Raw genomic sequence first — 17,650 nt, 5'->3', positions numbered from 1 at the left:
CTAGAATATAAAAGGAAGGTGCTTTCCATAGATTACTTTGTAATTATTTCCGCCAATGTCATTAGCGAAATACCTCTTTGCCAAATTAAAGGATATAAAAATATCAATTAGATCGTAACGAACTAGGCAGGAAATTAATCATCGGATGATCTGGTATTAGCCTTCGTTTTTCTGGGTGAGGAACTCCAGAGCAAACATTTCTGAGGTGTGAATCCTGAAATTCATTATGGCTTGCGGATTATTTATATCCTAAACTGCCTTTAATGACGTACCAATTCAAGTGCAACTCACAATCGAGATACAAACAACTTGTATACCAAAAATTTTTTTAAACACGCTAAAAGTCCTGGTGGTGCAGTGGCGGATCCAGGGGGAGGAGCCAGGGGATCCGGACGCCCCCCCCCCCCGTTTGATTTATCCCCTGACCCAAGAAATAAAACGGAAATCTGAAATCTGACAGAGAAGGCATCCCCCATACACACCCTATTCCATAGGTAATTCGTCTCGAGTTATTTTTAACACCACAGATCTCAAGGGGGATTAGACAACAGCCAATCACATAGCGCGAATGTGTTCCGCGTGGATGCCCCACGCTCAGAGGCACGTGTCCTTCACGAATTGACGCAGAACAAAATGGCGGAAGACGCGGAGAGCGATATTGCTATTCGTTTTGTCGACGAAAACGACTACAGAGAGATGTCTGCTAAAGCTGTGTCAGCGAAACGGAAATTAAAAAAGAATCGCCCTTCCTCTCTTGTATAGAGCTAACAGTACAGTAAGGAAATCCTTAACACAAGGAATATTCTCTCGGGATCATTTAGAATTTACAGTTTGAAGAGAGCAATTTCGGGTTTGATATTTATTCTTTTATTAGTGTTTTATTTTTCAACAACAATAACACTTGGCGTCCTACTTGTTTTATTGTACAAACGATCGGTTTCAATAGACCGGCGAAATTTCTCATTTTATTAAGGCACTGAGGTTACGACAACTTCGAGTTAAACTGATTTCACGGGTTGTCAAAGAGTCCAGCGATTCCCTTTTCCTTTGTGAGTGCCGACTCATTTCGCTTCAATATTCAGGAATGCTCTCGATCTCTTTACGCTTTCATTGCCTTTCGCCCGACATGTTTTGTACGGCGTTTAGTCATGCGAAACCTCCACGAAACATCCACGCAGCGCGCGAGGTTACTTTATCCCGATTCTAAAAATAACTCGAGACGAATTACCTATGGAATAGGGTGTGTGGGGGGGATGCCTTCTCTGTCCCCTTTATCCTCTCTTGGTATAAACCTTATCCGTTATTCGTCTTCGAATCAACTCAATGATAATACCGGTAGTTGGCTCGTTAGCTCTATCCCCTCAATTTGTTTAGCTCTCGTGTCAGAGATATCAGGGTTCATATCTCGTAAAAAGCTTTCTTTACGCAACTGCTAGCGCTGCGTCTACAACTGCGTTATCTCCTTTAGGGTTTTTTGCAAGGCAGGAGACCCAGCAAGCAGCTCTTGACCTGTTTGAAAGATTACCTACAAAAACATTTTACTTTCACTGATCAAATTCCTTGCCAGTTCAGTATATTGACCACCTTATATTCCCTCTTTGACGATTGTTGGTCCGATGGCCGCTTCAAATTTTGCAGGAAATTGTTTCCATGTTACTTTATCACTCGTAGAAGAGCTCCATGTACGACGGATTGTCGTATATTATCACTCTAACTGTGCCCACTAACAGATGCTGTTCCCGCTGTTTGCTGTTTTATTTTTTCTTTCTACTTTTACTGAGCTTGCCTTCCTTTCACCTCACACATTGAAAAATCTAAAAGTAATCTTTTCTTGGTAACCTTATCCTGAGCGAGTTTATAGGAATGTAAGGGGATAATAAGGAGATTTGAGGTTCATTAATGGAAATTCCGCATGATCTTGATCTTGTGTTGTATACAATGCAACACACTTGATCCGACCCTGCGATAAAATATTTTCAGTCAACTGATATGTTAAGTCTGTCGAATCTTTGGCAGGTTCAGGGATCGAGAAAGCTTTGACTTAGCGAGATTTGAGTGCTGGAAGGGCCCATGCCAACAAGGAAAAATATCTCTAATTAAAGAAAGAAACGACAATGACAACGTGGCTAGGCATATGGAGTTTCGGCTCTGCTCTCACTTAAGACTTGTTCACATGTCAACTTGTTTGAACCACGAAGTCGCGATAGAAGGAAAAACGAGCTGAAAGACCCCCGGGGGTAAACTGCCAAATATGGTCTATACTGGATTGTGCCGCTGGACAGGTATTTTTTTTGTCCTCTCTATCCTAAACAGGGTATATAATTTCGTGTGAGTCTGTCAACAGGGTATTGCATGCGTGATTGATTTGATTTGGTAGATGAAATTTGTTTGTACTCCATGTATACAAAAGCAATGACTATAACGTGAAAACAAGATGGCGTGCATTTTGTCCGTTGTCTTTCGATAAAGATTTCTAGAACATTCACCTTTTTACTGTCTGTTAATATCGTCACAGCTAAGTAAACTGGCACAGTAGACTCTGTGGAGTGGCTGTTTGGTTTACGTTTGTAGGAAGTCCATGTCGGTACCACGAATATAATCCCTCTCAGAGGATTAGTTTGCATCTCAACTAAGGGACCCTTTTTTTTTATTTTAACAGCCTGGTAGAGAACAAGCTATCAGTTTATATACTGTAGGCCTTTTTTTGGCACGTGATAAAATATACCGCTGCTTATTTTTAAAGAAAATAACACTGGTGAATTCGAGTTTTTAAAGACGTGACACTGTACTTAACGGATTTTTTTTCGACGCATTACCCAATAGTTATAAATAGACTTTATCACCGTCAGCAAACGTTAGACACTTTCAAACACATCCTGTCGCGTCTCACAACGTTTTGCTTAAGAAACTCAGTTACGAAGACAGTTTCTCTTTGTCAATACAGTCTACAGAGTAACGTTACATTGTTCGCACAAAACAGGCTTCCTTATGAAGGGCCTTTTTTTCTCTTGGCTTCTTGGGATTTTATGTGTCAGCGGTAGCGTTGATGGTGAGTTTCGTTTTAAAGCCACCATAGTATACATTGTAATATTAAGTTGCTGTTATTGGTCAGTGCTATAGTTCTTGATCTACTTGTGGTTGTTGAAAGTTTCTGGTCAAATTTTGACAGTTAAGATCAGCGTGATTCTAAATTAATTCTATAAACTGCTGATTTCGAAGCTAACTCTGTTCTTCGTGTTAGTGGTCTTCGGTTATCCATAGGGGCTGCACAAAAACGAATGTTGTCTCGAGGTACTGGACTGCCATGACTCGTAAAGGTCAGACTCTAAGATTTCTGGCTGTGATCACCGTGTTTAAGATACAGAACAACGGAAAAACAGTTTATTTGAAAGAGACAAAAAAATCTGCATTTGCTAGTTCTACCTCCTACCAGCTTAATATGTGTAATAAATAAAAACAGGAAGTTCTAAGAAAAAAATTCCTATTGAAACCAAGTCCTGATTCAGTTTTCCTCGGTCTGACCTCATCACCTGGTCGTTACGCTGCTGCCACATGTGATGCTAAATGAACCATTGTTTGCCACCATAAAAACAGATGTTACATAACAAACATTCCAGTTTTGTCTAAAAATGTTTAAATGTAAATCCTTTAGGGCCCCTCACGCAATTTAGCGGGTTATCCTTTGTCATCTGGACCAGCTGCATCCATTCCTTTTACTTTTGAAAAAAAGGGAACACAAGAGGGAACAGCGATAAATTTTTTATTTTCAAATATTCAATTAATCATTAATAATGATTTGTTCAGCCTAGATAGAATCTACTTCCTCGGTTATGTTGCTGTCCAAAAAAGTGTTCAACTCTCAGTATCTACGTCAATAACAGTTGAAAATAACAGGAATAAATAAATAAGCAAATATATAAACAAATGGATTGCACAACCATACGAAGAAGACTTGATATTCACCGCAAAGGCCTTTTACATGAGCTAATGTCCATATTTAAAAAGCTAATAAAAACTTATCATGAAACATATCTTTTTGTTTGATGAACACTTGACGACGTAATGACGACAAAGTTAAAGTGTTGGTAAATATGGCTTCAGAACTCTCATAAAAATCGTTTCACTGAAGTCTCCAGACCCTTACCGACTTAGGCATAGGTCGCACTTGGGAAAAGTTTTCATCTTTGCCGGCTAAAAAACCACAAACATTCGAAACCGCAACCGGAAAAGAAAACTTTTGGTCAAATCGAGAAGGGTCGCACTAGTATTTACTAGTGGGAGTTAATTGTCGTTGTTTTGACACATTGAGAACTAAAGTAGGCCAGATACCAGAGAACATTGCAGTCCGATCATTTGGCGTAGGATCGTTTTCCTCCTTTCCCAGTTTCAGGAGGATGGGAGAAATAAAGAAAATAAAGTGCTTGGCTGCAAAGACTCTATTTAGCTCGCAGAATAACAAACCTGTGACGGTGCCTGGGTAGACTATAATTGGCTCGCCTGTAGAGAGTTCCCGTAAAAACGTTGAAATAGCGAAGGATTACAAGCTTATGAATTACTCGCCCGTAGAAAGTTTTCGCAAAAACGTTAAAATGGCGAAAATTAGTGGTAGCCTCGTCCGTCCACAACGAAAACGCGAAGGTCAGAAAATTTCAACGATTGATTCAAATTGATCGTGTTTCAAATTGGTCACGTTTCGCTGACAAGTGCTGACACTTACCGCCGTGATTCCTATTGTTTAGCTCGAGTTTTCCAAAATCTGCCTGCCCCACCCAAGCACTTCGGCATCTTTGATGTTTTTCTGTTTCGCAAAGTTTTTTTCCAACCGGAAAACTTGGGGTCGCACTTGGCAATGTCTCCTGATGACAGATTTCTACCGCAAGGTAAACAAATTTTTCCAAAACTTTGCCAAGTGCGACCCATGTATTAATTATTATTTTTACTTTTAAAGGTGCTTGTGTTTCAGACCTTGGAAATAAAGTCCCAGATAAAAAGATTACTGCGTCCTCAAGCTTGAATAAAAACACAATTGCTTCCTTTGCAAGAGAGGATGGAAAGAACGCCTGGTGCTCGGCTTCGAATGACTTGTCACCATTTCTACAAATAGAATTAAACGAAGATAAGAAAATAACAGAAATCGTCACCCAGGGTAGCCGAAACTTAGCGAGATGGGTTACACAATTTCGCGTCAAATATTACAAGGAAGGAAAATGGAATACTTATGTTAAAAAAGATGGGACTCAGGTATGATAACATGAGAGGTTTTTAATTCACGTGACCAGCGGCTTTACCAGTTCAATGGTAAAGAAGAAAGCCATAACAAGAAAAGAGTTCAACTTGCGCATGTTGGTTCGCCACACTAACATGGCATGTGTGACGTCATGTAAAACGCTCTTTGAAAATAAGTGTTTTCTCCTCCATTTTTGGTTGTTGTACTGTATAAAATTTGTGTAGAGTGAAAAGCTATGATAAAAAACTGGAATCTGAATCTTAGTTATTTTTGCTTTGCATTTTTTTTTTCAGTCTTTACAGATATGAAGAAAATAAGCCTATTTGCAATACCAACACTGAGGACAATTCTCTTTGGAAAAGTGTGTTGGCTAACTTTTCCAACTGTCGTAAAATCTTTGCTTTACGTATTGCGGGGCAATCGCTACTTTCGAGATCCCATTGGTACGGCTTTAAATTTGTAGGTTACCAAATTTTTATACTGATGCTCTAGGTAGGAAGGTAATACTTTATTTAACAAATTCATTTTACAGGAGAAACACGCTAGCCCCAACATCACTTGGCTGGCTTCTATGAAGGGCGTGTTGCCACATTTAGAAACCGTATATTAAATTACTAAACTAATACTATTTTTTTTTACTACTGCTACTACTACTACTACTGCTATTACAGAAAGTCATATAAAAAGTTAACTACTATTACCATACGCAGCTTGGCAAGACCCGGCTATAATCTAATAACATTTACAAATGAAGAGATTGACATAGCGAGCTTTGCTTTATTACAGAGCATTTCCAAAGCATAGCAACTCTAAATTTAAAACTTCTTTGTAGAAAGAATTATTAACGTGTTTTCAGAGAGTTGATCACGTGGTCAACTATTGCAAAAGGTCTCGGCTTTAGATTTCGCGCAAAATCTCAAAGTTCCTTTAGTTAATTTTTTATCTCAGGTAATTTTTATTTTTCTTTTGTTTTTGGGTATGTTAATGTATGCTAATGAAATTTAAACAAAAGAAAAATAAAAATTACCTGGGATAAAAAATTAACTACAACATATACTTCAGCTAAGGCTTTGGTTTTTAAAGAAATAAACAAAACAAAATTAATAATGATATTAATAGTAATGATAATTATTTATGTGCAGGATTTTGATGGAAACCAATCAAGACAGAGATTAAAGATCAACCCTTTGGACCCGCCAATTGTGACAACTATTATTCGAATATACCCGAAAAAAACCTTTTCAGTTTACAAACAGACTAGATTAAAGAATGTTGCATGTCTCAGACTTGGATTGAAAGGATGCTCTGCACCAGGTGGGAGCTAGACGCTTTTCTGTAGGAATATTTAATTAGTGTACATGTATGTCGAAATAAAACCTAGCATCACACAGATATGTCAAAAATAAATGGAGAGAAGATCCTTTCAGTTTACGTTAAATTGCAATTAATGCATAGTGGACGGAGGATGGGGTAGGTGGAGTGACTGGACAGATTGCAACAGGACTTGTGGAATTGGAATGAAGTCACGTACGCGAAAATGTGACTCGCCCAAACCTCAGAATGGTGACCGAGAGTGCGATAAAAACGAAGGAGTGGATATAAAACTATGCAGGAAAAGAAAATGTCCGGAAAACGGTAAGTGCTTACAACACTAAGGCTATGTTCAGACTATTCCGGATAGCTGGGCTACTGTTCACACAAATGGACTTTTCTGTGCGATTTCTGTACGGAACGAAGCCGCTCGCTGCGTCCATCTCTGAATTCAAAAGTCACCGCGCATCTGATAAGTGTTTATACTCAGATACTTGATAGCTTATCGTGTCGGCATGACAATCTATCCGGTATACTGTAGTGTGAACACGGCCTATGAAGTGTACAAGCAATAGAAACGATAGCGAGAAAAGAGGAGGCCTGGAGCAGACCGGGGTACACTTCAGAATAACTAAAATATCCGGCTCAAGATCAGTAGAAAAAATAATCACCTTTTTTGCTTCAAAACAGTTTCAGGGGCCTTTGAAGAAAAAAAAATATTTCAATCAATCAATCAATCAATCGATCGATCTATCTTTTAATTACTTAATCAACTTTATTTCATCACAGTATTCTCAAAACTTTGTGATAGATCAGTACTAAGCAAAGCTTAATCAAAATCTATTATAACTTTATAATCAAAGTCAAAAAACCCTCTTTTCAATGGATGTCAGGAGGTAATTTGGTGAATCGTGGCAATGTATGGTTAATTCCTAACCTTTAAAAAGTCAATATCATGGCAATTGACTGCATTCTAACTTTAATGGTGTCCTTAATTCAAAAGCTTTGAACTTAAGTTGCCAAAGATAAGAGTTAGTCGTGGCGATATTGAAGCAGATCATATTTGGTTTCCTTTCCAGAAATCTACGCAGGGTATTCCGGCTCCGGAGAAGGCTGGGTAATGCACTCAGGTGGTAGAATGAACTGCGTTGGATCAGAAGACCGCGGGCATGGCGAATGGGAAGAACACCGTGGAAAAATACCTTTTGAACTGATGTATGGAGATGACGAAGATTACTCTTAAGCAAAGAAATTATTTAACGTCACCCGACAGGTGTCTCTTTTCTTAAAGAAACGTTTTGCCCGAAACTTTTGGGCAAAGCCACTGATGATGATTACCTCCAGTTTGAGATGCGTTGCTCATGAACGCATCTCTAGTTTTGCTTACCGTTAGTGGCTGAGACAGGACTAGAATGTTTTTTTTTTCAGGTTCCTCCACAACAAGTCCAGCACCAAGTACTCCTTCCGAGACTACCAAACCACCTAGCACAACTGAGGAATCCACTACGCTTCCCCCGACAACAACATCTGAGCCTGTGACTACATCTGCCCCCACAACTACCTCTGAACCCATCACCACCCCACCCCTTAAGACTACGTCGGAGGCTACTACTACTCCACCGCCTACGACTACCTCGGAGACTACTAGTACCCCACCCCCCACAACTACTCCGGAGCCTACTACCACCCCTCCCCCCACAACTACCAGGGAGCCTACTACCACCCCTCCCCCCACAACTACTTCGGAGCCTACTACCACTCCTGTCCCAACAACAACCTCCGAACCTATGATCACCCTATTGCCGACATGCCCCATGCCAGACGATCCAGCTGAGCTCGAAGACGTTTTAGGATTTGGCCTCGACCTTAATAGTCATGCGCTCTACAGGATCAGAAGACCCTCGACGCTCTTCAAGTTGATTTCGTCCAAGTAAGTTGTATCTAGTTCGAGACCAGTGATGTTTACTTTTGCTCAAACCTCCCGATTGAAAATTGAGCGTCAAAAGTTCTGATGTTTCGATTAAAGAAATAGCAGTTGATTTGACTACACTATGTAGCTGATTAGAATTAACAAACAGGCTAAATCGAGAACCGATTTTTTTCAGAAAGTTTTTCGGACGAAAAATTCGATTTTCCGATTTCAATTTCCGGTTTTCCCTCGCAAACTCAAGACTCTATCACATGTTTAATTTCACATGTTTAAAGTACCTCTATTGATTTCTAATTGTACTGTGCACTAGTACGCATGTCCCTATAACATTAAGGCTTTTCCTTTGAGAATCATTGGGTGGTTCTTCCATAAAAAGGACTGCGACCCTGCTAATTTTCATGACAAGTACTTGAAGAGAGTTTCACTTTCCATCATATATAACTACCAACTGTAGGTAAACTGACATTAAGCTTGTCCTGCTTTGACAAGAATTATCACAGGGGATCCTTACAAACTGTGTGGCCGTTACTATATTCAAAGTTGATAAGAAATGTGTGACGGGAATGTCGATAGGCTAACAATATTCGAGGGAAAAACGAATGTAACTACGATGAGTAAACTGAGGAAGGAAAACCAAGCTCGAGCCTTACGTACTGAAGAATTATCAAAATTTAAAATAGTTCGCAATTCCTTTCATATATTTCGACCTGGCCTGCCTAGATTAAAAACTTCTACATGCGGGCCAGGAAATTATAAGACGTTTTTCGTTAAAACTTGATGTTGAGGTTTAACTGATCATAAGCTAGCCTGTTCCAGGCGTTCAGATAGTGGGGAGCGGTGCGAAGTAAAAAGGAGCGCGAAAAAATAAAAGCGAGGGAGGAGGAGTCCCCCTCTACTTTTCATCGCTTTCTTTACTCCGCACCGCTCTCCACTATCTGAACGCTTGGAACAGGCTAATCATAAGCGTACGTCGTTTGTTTTGAGGCTAGAGAACTACATTGGTATTAGCTGTGCGGTGGCGGGAACAGCCTGGAATAAATGTTGACTAACATAATCAAATAATTCGTTGGCTTCTGCCGTTCCTTAGAACACAATCGGAAAATGTTGGCGAGTTATGCGGTCTTACGTTGTACAATTATAATCGACGATTATAATTGTACAACGTAAGACCGCATAACTCGCCAACATTTTCCGATTGTGTTCTAAGGAACGGCAGAAGCCAACGAATTATTTGATTATGTTAGTCAACATTTATTCCAGGCTGTTCCCGCCACCGCACAGCTAATACCAATGTAGTTCTCTAGCCTCAAAACAAACGTGTTTTCCGTCTCATTTTACTTAGTTTATTTGTGGACTTGAGGTAGAGGAAAAATTCCAACTGAGGGCTCAAACCGGGATATCGAGGCGTCTGTAAGAAGGGCTCTCCGCTTAATAGATCGTCTGTTTGGAGAGCTTCAACTAATACTCCAAAAAAATGAACGATCGAAGAAAATGGCTGAAAGAACGTCGTGGCATAGACAAACAGCACGAAGGTAACTCTTTACGCAACTGATTACTCGTATGATCAAGGTAACGAGCTACTGGGCATGCGCATGCCAAAAGACCGCGAACCTCTGGCGCTGAGGATGTTCTTAGTTTAACTCGTTTAAATTGCATTTAAATGCATTAAATTCGATTGTACGTGTTCATTTGCTAATTTTTGCAGGACAGAATTGAAATTCAGTTTCCGTGCCTCCAACCCAAATGGCATCATGTTATACACCGCCAATGAACCATCGCAGACTGACTTCTTAGAATGTCATTTAGAAGGGAGTAAAGTCGCCTGTAGCTTCAGTGCGGGAAGAGGCACCTTGAAGCTTATTACCCCGGCCGCGACCTACAGCGATGGAAAGTGGCACACGGTATGTACTACAATACGTACCACAACACATCATGGATCAGTTGAGGTTTCTGGGTAACTGACCACCTACCCCTCCCCTAACCTAACATTAGCACTTAACGTTTCATGTATGGAAAATCCAATTCAAGTTTGTCCCCCTCCCGTCTGGACAGTGCTGGGTGTTAGAAGTGAATACCTTTTATATATATCTTGCACAGGTTTTGCACCTCAACTTTGATCGGATGTGGGGTGCGAGAGGAACCTTAGTAAGGCCCTGCTTATGAGTGTGTATTGGTGGTTAACATGTGTGTATGTGTGTATTGGTGGCCCTTAGGTGGTTAACATCAGACAGGTAGGCTGTAGACGTGGGGTCCATTTTCGGGGTCAGGGGCTCGATGTAATCAAGATAAGAGTTACACGATCGTGCAATATTGCGGTTTGTTGCAGCAGCTTGAAGACATGACAGTTGTGCTGAGTATAGCGGATCTACTGAGCAGGAGAAAAGACTTCGCGAGGAGATGCGCTTGAAACACAATTTTACAAACTTGATTCCAAGACTATCCTTTCACGTGACTTTCACGTGCGCATTCTGTCTCTCTTTCTTTGTGCGCGTGCATTTCTTTTGGCCTCGCCGAAACGGCGGAATTTATTTTTTAATCAACAGCGTTTAATTCGCTATTTTTCTTCTCTGAACAAAGAAGGGTTACACAGGAAGTCCGCTGTTTGTCCTGTTCTTCGTTTATCATGTGTTACAATACAGTCAAACCGCTCTTTCTGTTGACACCTCTTTATAACAAACAGTTCTTCTGTAAGGACACTTACGTCACAAACAATGTCCGCATTATACAGCTATCATCATTATATAAGTGTTCGAATTATCGAGGTGTGCGCATTATAGAGGCATCTTTCTCATAGAGGTGCCCATTTTACAACGGTGACCATATTATTGAGGTGCCCACATCAAAAGAGGTGTCTGTATTCTAGAGGTAGGGCCGCATGAAGATTTTCAGCACTAAGAGAACTGTCCGTAATCTGTAAGTGTCCGTAAGTAGATATGGGGTGCTTACCATTTACACAAACCACCCGGGTGGAAATCTTGTGCATAAATATAAAACTATCAAATTTGACGTGGTGGTAGAACGACCCGTTACAAAGTATATCTAAATCAGCTGAACAGGCTAAAAATAGTAGAAAAACTGCGTCGCCCCAAATCACAGCCCATAATTTCTGATGCTTCCCAAACGGAGTGGCGGAACCATTTGATTTTCCATGGTAAGTAACCATGGACACCTATATAATGGGGAAACTGGACTTTGTCCCTTTGTTGTTCTCATTTAAGAGTTTTCTCTTTATGTTCGCTTGCTCAACATTTCGTCTAGGTTGGCAGACAAGAGGGGTCGCACCGTAGCGACGTGCAACAGCGACAAAATTGCGTGCCGCACACACACGGGGACGTCAGTTATCTAGGACTTGTAACTGGGGCACAATCCGTAAACAAGCGGGAATATTTTTGTTGTTTTAGTTTGCTAGTGCACCAACACAAATAATTTTGAGCCTTGTTTCTCATTACCTCAGCCATTGATCTCGGCAATGAGTGACAAGGCTCAGAATTCATATGCACCTATTCTATTGGGCTCATGAAGACCTTACAACATTTTGCACCCTTGACACACCTCATTGTCGCCATTGTCACGTGTACAAATTTGCTCTAAGTTCAGAAACTCTCTATGGCCACAAAGAAAGTAATCTCTTGTGAATATGGATTATTCAGTCAGTGACACAGGTGATTTGAAAAATGTCTGATTTCTACCAACAAGAGTTAAACCTATGGCCAACTCGTTACTAGTCCACCATGCGCTACCTCTTGCGTTTCATCAGCTCCTAAATAGCGCTCTTTATTTCTTAGGTGTGGCTTTCCAGGGAGAAAGTCGATGGAACGCTCTATGTAGATGGCATAGAAGTGGATTCAGGCAAAGCGAGTGGCTCACCCACCTACATAAACTCACTTGAGAGGCTCTTCTTAGGAGGGGTTCCCGAGGAATTTGACGCCAAACGAGTTCCGGTCAGTAGAATTGCAGTCTCTTTATTCGATACACCTTGTGGGTACTAATCCGGTGGGCTGGGGTTGTACGTGATCCCAAATGAGTTCCGGAACTTCATTGATGTTCTAGACTGCGTGCAGTCTCTCTTTTTCTCCTGATTTTCGTCTCGTGCCGTCCGTCACGCGCGTGATCATTTTCATGTCTTGCGCGTTTCGCTAGACGGACTAAGAAAAAAAAGAGAGACTGCTTGTAGTTTATTGATGTTCCCACCAATAACGTTGCCCCACCGTTCAATATATAAGCACAACATACCTAATTTACAATCCCTTGATTCCCTATGAAGAATTGCTAGCCCTCAAAACGCCAGCTTTGCATTCTTTTTAGGGTGGTAGATTAACCTAAACAATTCACTCCCCTAACCCCTTCTCCCTCCCATCGCCACCCCCGCGCCCACCGCAGCACTGCAATTCCTTAGAAACTAACCCCTCAAATCACTTTAGGCTAGTTCAAAAAACAGTTTCCCAGGATGCATCACGAACGTGACAGTGGATGACCAGAAGATCAATACTCCAGTAACTAACCTGTATAAGGTGCAGAACTGTTACCGCGACAGCCCTGAATCAGGAGTCAGCTTTAAAAATGGAGGAGGTTACCTCAAAGTCGGTGAGTTGACTTCAGCTTTTTGACGAGCTGCGAGGATTTGCCTAATTCCATTGACACTGCGGAAAAGAATGGTTTTATGGGGTCATGTTACGGCCACGTTGCTGTTTTAGGTCAGTTCCGTGGACAAGTCATACAAAAAGAGAGGCGGAGAGGAAGAAGTGTATTTCCAAGGAGGATTATAACCGGAAAAGAAAAAGCGTTTCAAAATAAGCTATAGCAGGGCTGATCGAGAAACCTTTTGCTTTTACTGTTTTTAAATTAAGCTTCAAAACGTCGTAATCGAATTCAGTTTAGTGATCTTAACCAAAGGCGTTTTTGAGCGACGCATGCCAACCGGAAAAGAGACCTTTTCTCTTTTAATACGCCTGGAGGCTACCACATTTGGAACGTTAAATGTCTCTACTCTTTTAGAGACGATTTGGCGGAAGGTTTGGGCAAGACTATTGCCCAAAAGTCCGCTTCCGGTAGACGTTCGTCGCTTAACAACTTTTTTTTTAAGCTCACTTTTAATACATTTAGAGGAGGGCTTTTTTTAGGGTAGCGGGGGGAGGTTATTATCAAATGTACTGTTTACTGGTAGTTGGACCTATAACCTGGGGGGAGGGGCTTATAAGTTTTGTCAGTTTTGGTACTTCGTTCCTTTTTTGTACCTGACGTGTTTGCGTTTTTTGCCAGCCGATAAATACTCAGTTGGACAAAGACAAGAAATCTCGCTTGAAATCAAGCCGACATCCCACACTGGACTCCTGTTGTCGTCTTGGAATGCAAAAGGAGACTACATTGTCCTAGAGATGTCCAAAGGAAATGTAAGTAACGTTCTTGGTCGCTGTGATGCCTTCAACTTGAACTGGTCCAAGTTATGGTGTAAAGTTAACCCGTCAAAGGTCGGATCAATTATACGTTTCTGGGAAACTGCCCACCTACCCCTCCCCTTACCTAACATTAATACTTACTTCACACTTAGGGCAAAATGATGACTTCGGGGAGGGGTAGTAGGGCAGTTTCTTGGAATGTTCCAAGAGTGACCTAGCCTGTGTACAGACCTCCCCTCCTCTCATTTTTCCTGAGGGGAGGGGGGTCTGTACACAGGTTAAGAGTGACCAACATTAGTTTTTTCCTTTAGATATCAGTCCATAATCAAGAGAAATGTTGATCAGTATTGATATAATAATAGGCCACTTCCGAGTTCCAAAAACCCTCACTTTCAAAATGAGGCCAAGAGCACAACCTCGCTTGTGAAAATGAGTTTAATTTGCATAAGAATGAAAAATCATTTCCATATCAAAGGCTGTGCACTTAACCTCGTTTTGATACAGAGGCCCGGGAAAACTCGGAAATTGCCTATCGCCAAAGGGGAAGTGCTTTCATCTTTCATCAAATTTTCTTAACTTAACCCATAAGATCAATTTGGTTAAATGAATGTGTATTTGGTTATTGGGGCTTAAAAGGATGATAGTTGTGGTGTCGTTTGATGCATTTTTCTCGCACGTTAAGGTTCTACAAAACAACCAATCGGTAGAGTAGCTACGAAATTTCCGGCGTAAAACTCACACGCAGAGAAGGAAAGCGTGGATGCTTTAAAGTCGTGCGTTATATATGGGCCATTTACACACTCTAGTTTGTTACTGAGTTTTCAGAAGTTCGCTCAGCTTGTGAAAGTCGAACATTAGAGGGTTGCGTTGCCAAATTAAGCGATGAATGTGAAGAATTTATGACATTGTCACAGCTTCAAGACAATTATGTCTTCTAGGTGTCATAATTCAGAGACAAGATGACTTTCGTTTCGCCTTGTAAAACAATTTCTGCAAATTGCCGTTATTCGTTTCATCAGCAAGCAGTGAAAAACAATTAGAGGATAGTATTAAGTTTATTGCTGCCAAAGAAAACGCTCATAGAGAAAAGCATCGTCTTGTATATCTTGTACCATTGACGTCATTCAGTTTACCCACATACCGCAAACGTCTCCCAATTTTGAACAACTATAGGGGGTTATGATTGGTTATGAAGAATAAGCTGGGGGATTTGAGCCTATCAGAATCTGAGAACTATTTTGAATGAATAATTAAGTGTTTTTATTGATGGTTTTAGATCATATTCCGTGCAGAAAACGGTGGCGGCCAGCTGGTAGCGCAGCACAGTGTCAACGACCCTCTTCAATTCTGTGATGGGGAGTGGCATAAGATACAAGTGTGGAAAAGAAACAATATTGTGCAAATACAAGTGGATGAAAACCCTTCTTATGAAAGCGTGCCACTCGGAGCCCAGACCAGTGCTGATATCTATGATCCACTGTATGTCGGAGGACTGCCTGGTACAGTGAAAAATCCTTTTATCTTCCTAAAAAACATAAAACTGTAAATTTCTGAAAGTAAGCCCCTACTTTTGTAAGCTCCTCCAAATAAAACCTGTAGTGTAGAACATTCTTTACCACTGGGCAGCCGGGCCTCCTTTAATTCAAAAAGTGGAACAATGTATTCCGTTTTCACTCTCTATGAGACGGTCACCTCCCTAAAACGGAGGCCTAGTGTTGGTCCCTGCTGTTCTCCTGTCATATCCTCTGACTCTCTATGAGGCAGACACCTCCCTAAAATGGACACCTAGAGTTGGTCCCTTTGGTTTGTCATTCATTTTCATTGATTCTCTTAAAAGACCGACACCTCCTTAAAATGGACACCTAGAGTTAGTCCCTGCTGTTTTTCAGTCATTTTCTTTGACTCTCTATGAGGCAGTCACCTCTCTGGAATGGACACCTAGAGTTGGTCCCTTTCGTTTTTCATTCATTTTCATTGATTCTCTTTAAAGACCGACACCTGCTTAAAATGGACACCTAGAGTTGGTCCCTTACGTTCTTCAGTCATTTTCATTGTCTCTGTATAAGGCGGACACCTTCCTAAAATGGTCACCTAGATCTGGTCCTCATTGTTCTTTCTTTTGCTTATTTGTAAGCCAGACACCTCTTTAGGGTGGACTCTTGTTTCTAGTCCTAGCGTTGCATGTACAGTTTCTTATTTTTCAAGCAGTATTGCCTATTAAACGATTGTATTTTGTTTTGTAGTGGGCGAAGCTGCCAAGGGTGTTACAGTAACAGAAGGTTATACAGGATGTGTGCGTAACTTGATTTCCAAGAAACCTGGCGGAGACCCTCAGACTCTGTACCTTGCTAATCCGCTGATGATGGGTGGTGATTTGTATCTTGGTGGATGTCCTTACAAGTGATCAAATTTTTCTTTAGATATCTGTCAAGAGAAAGATATAAGGGATGTTTTGCACTTTCTAAGCAGCATTAATAGCATTTTTATTTTGTAGCTTATAAGTAACGTAATTTTGTAATAAAATGCAGTTTTAATATCGGCGTTGTCTTGTTGTGTTGTACTTTCCTTGTCCATTCAACTTGTATTTCACCCTTCTCAGGTCAAGTCAAGTCAGGTTTTATTTCACTTTCTAATGAAAATTAACCTCTTTTTAAAGAATAATAATATATTATCGTAATGTATTTAACTAAACACGGTACACCCCTCAACACCACCATACAGCTCTACACAAGACCATACATCACCATAAAACCCTGTACAACACCATACACTCCTATTCATCACTATGCATGTCTTAACCACACCTTACATCCCTGGTATACATTTCTTTAAACCTTTACACATAACCATACACCTCTAATCTCAAGTATTCAATAAACCCAGGCCAACTACCAAGAAAAACGTGCTGTTGAGTACCCCATGTCAGAGCTACTCTCTGTTAATGAATGTGAACAGGTTTTCTAACTCGGGTGTGTCCGATGCAAATGAAAGTGCTAGACCATTTGGTATCTTATCATCCATCAAAAGAATTTTGAAATTATTCTAGAATTAATAGGCAATCAGTGGAGACTTTGAGGCGACCGTCCTAGCCATAGTTCCTTTCCGGGCAGCATTGTCTTTAAACAGTTTGCCTGAGCTGTAACTGGTAGCCCATAAAGTGGTCGAGGAATAGCTATTGCCGTAGCCAGCTTGGTACTCACAAAGCCATGTGTATGTATATCCGTAGAGTCATTGCTGAGTTACTTTATGACCTCTGCTTATAATTCGTAAATGAAACTGAGCTGATTTGCGTAATTCTGTAATTTTTTCATTTGGAGAGAGGGAAAAGATGACACCCAAGTACCCTGGGCCCAGTTGTTCGGAGGCCGATTAACGTTTAACCCAGGGTTAGATTTAACCTGGGTTTCTTTTTCTTTTGGTCCAAAGCATTTTCTCAGATAATATTCTCTGTTACTTTTAAGAGCATCCAATTATCAACTTGTTGACAAAAAGAATTAAACTGAATTTACTTTTTGTTGTGAACTCATCAACATCTTCCGCATTGTACAGAGGTGGCCTAGCAAGAAGCTTGACTCGTTCCCGGTCGTCTCTCAGTCTCCTATTAGTATTAACGATAAAAGCGCGTCAAGTAGAATGCGGGTGTTGATGGGAAGAAGGTCTGGGTCTGAAAATGGGTGTTTGGTCTTCTACTGAATCCTGACAAAAGAGAGCTTATTGTTTATGGAAGCCGGCCACGGATACAAAATCTCCCGGATATCTGTCCCTTTTAGGAAAAGAACTAATACC

The 17,650-nt window shown here is 40.8% G+C and overlaps 2 protein-coding genes across 2 annotated transcripts in view; both read left to right on the top strand.

Moving 5' to 3' along the window:
- Positions 1 to 16,402, top strand: part of LOC140951832 (laminin subunit alpha-like) — an 86,688-nt gene extending 70,286 nt beyond the window's left edge. Inside the window, exons 47-52 of the mRNA XM_073401184.1 lie at positions 10,174 to 10,369; positions 12,254 to 12,409; positions 12,890 to 13,052; positions 13,728 to 13,858; positions 15,141 to 15,363; positions 16,108 to 16,402. Coding sequence (XP_073257285.1) covers positions 10,174 to 10,369; positions 12,254 to 12,409; positions 12,890 to 13,052; positions 13,728 to 13,858; positions 15,141 to 15,363; positions 16,108 to 16,268 — 1,030 coding nt within the window. The 3' untranslated portion in view covers positions 16,269 to 16,402. The remainder of the gene's footprint in view (positions 1 to 10,173; positions 10,370 to 12,253; positions 12,410 to 12,889; positions 13,053 to 13,727; positions 13,859 to 15,140; positions 15,364 to 16,107) is intronic.
- On the top strand, positions 2,850 to 9,949 carry LOC140951834 (uncharacterized). Its single transcript, XM_073401186.1, has 5 exons — positions 2,850 to 3,049; positions 4,949 to 5,241; positions 6,370 to 6,541; positions 7,967 to 8,468; positions 9,811 to 9,949. The coding sequence occupies exons 1-5, from the start codon at positions 2,989 to 2,991 to the stop codon at positions 9,830 to 9,832; spliced, it is 1,050 nt and encodes a 349-aa protein (XP_073257287.1). The 5' UTR covers positions 2,850 to 2,988; the 3' UTR covers positions 9,833 to 9,949.
- Positions 16,403 to 17,650: the final 1,248 nt, after the last annotated feature.

Source organism: Porites lutea, chromosome 11 (genome assembly GCF_958299795.1).
Source record: "Porites lutea chromosome 11, jaPorLute2.1, whole genome shotgun sequence".
In the NCBI taxonomy this organism is placed as follows: domain Eukaryota; kingdom Metazoa; phylum Cnidaria; class Anthozoa; order Scleractinia; family Poritidae; genus Porites; species Porites lutea.
This window is presented reverse-complemented; position numbering and strand designations above follow the sequence as displayed.

Coding starts and splice junctions, on each gene's coding strand:
- LOC140951834 (XM_073401186.1), top strand. CDS start 2,989: ATGAAGGGCCTTTTTTTCTCTTGGCTTCTTGGGATTTTATGTGTCAGC. Junction 3,050..4,948: donor TGTCAGCGGTAGCGTTGATG/GTGAGTTTCGTT, acceptor TTACTTTTAAAG/GTGCTTGTGTTTCAGACCTT. Junction 5,242..6,369: donor TTAAAAAAGATGGGACTCAG/GTATGATAACAT, acceptor ATTTATGTGCAG/GATTTTGATGGAAACCAATC.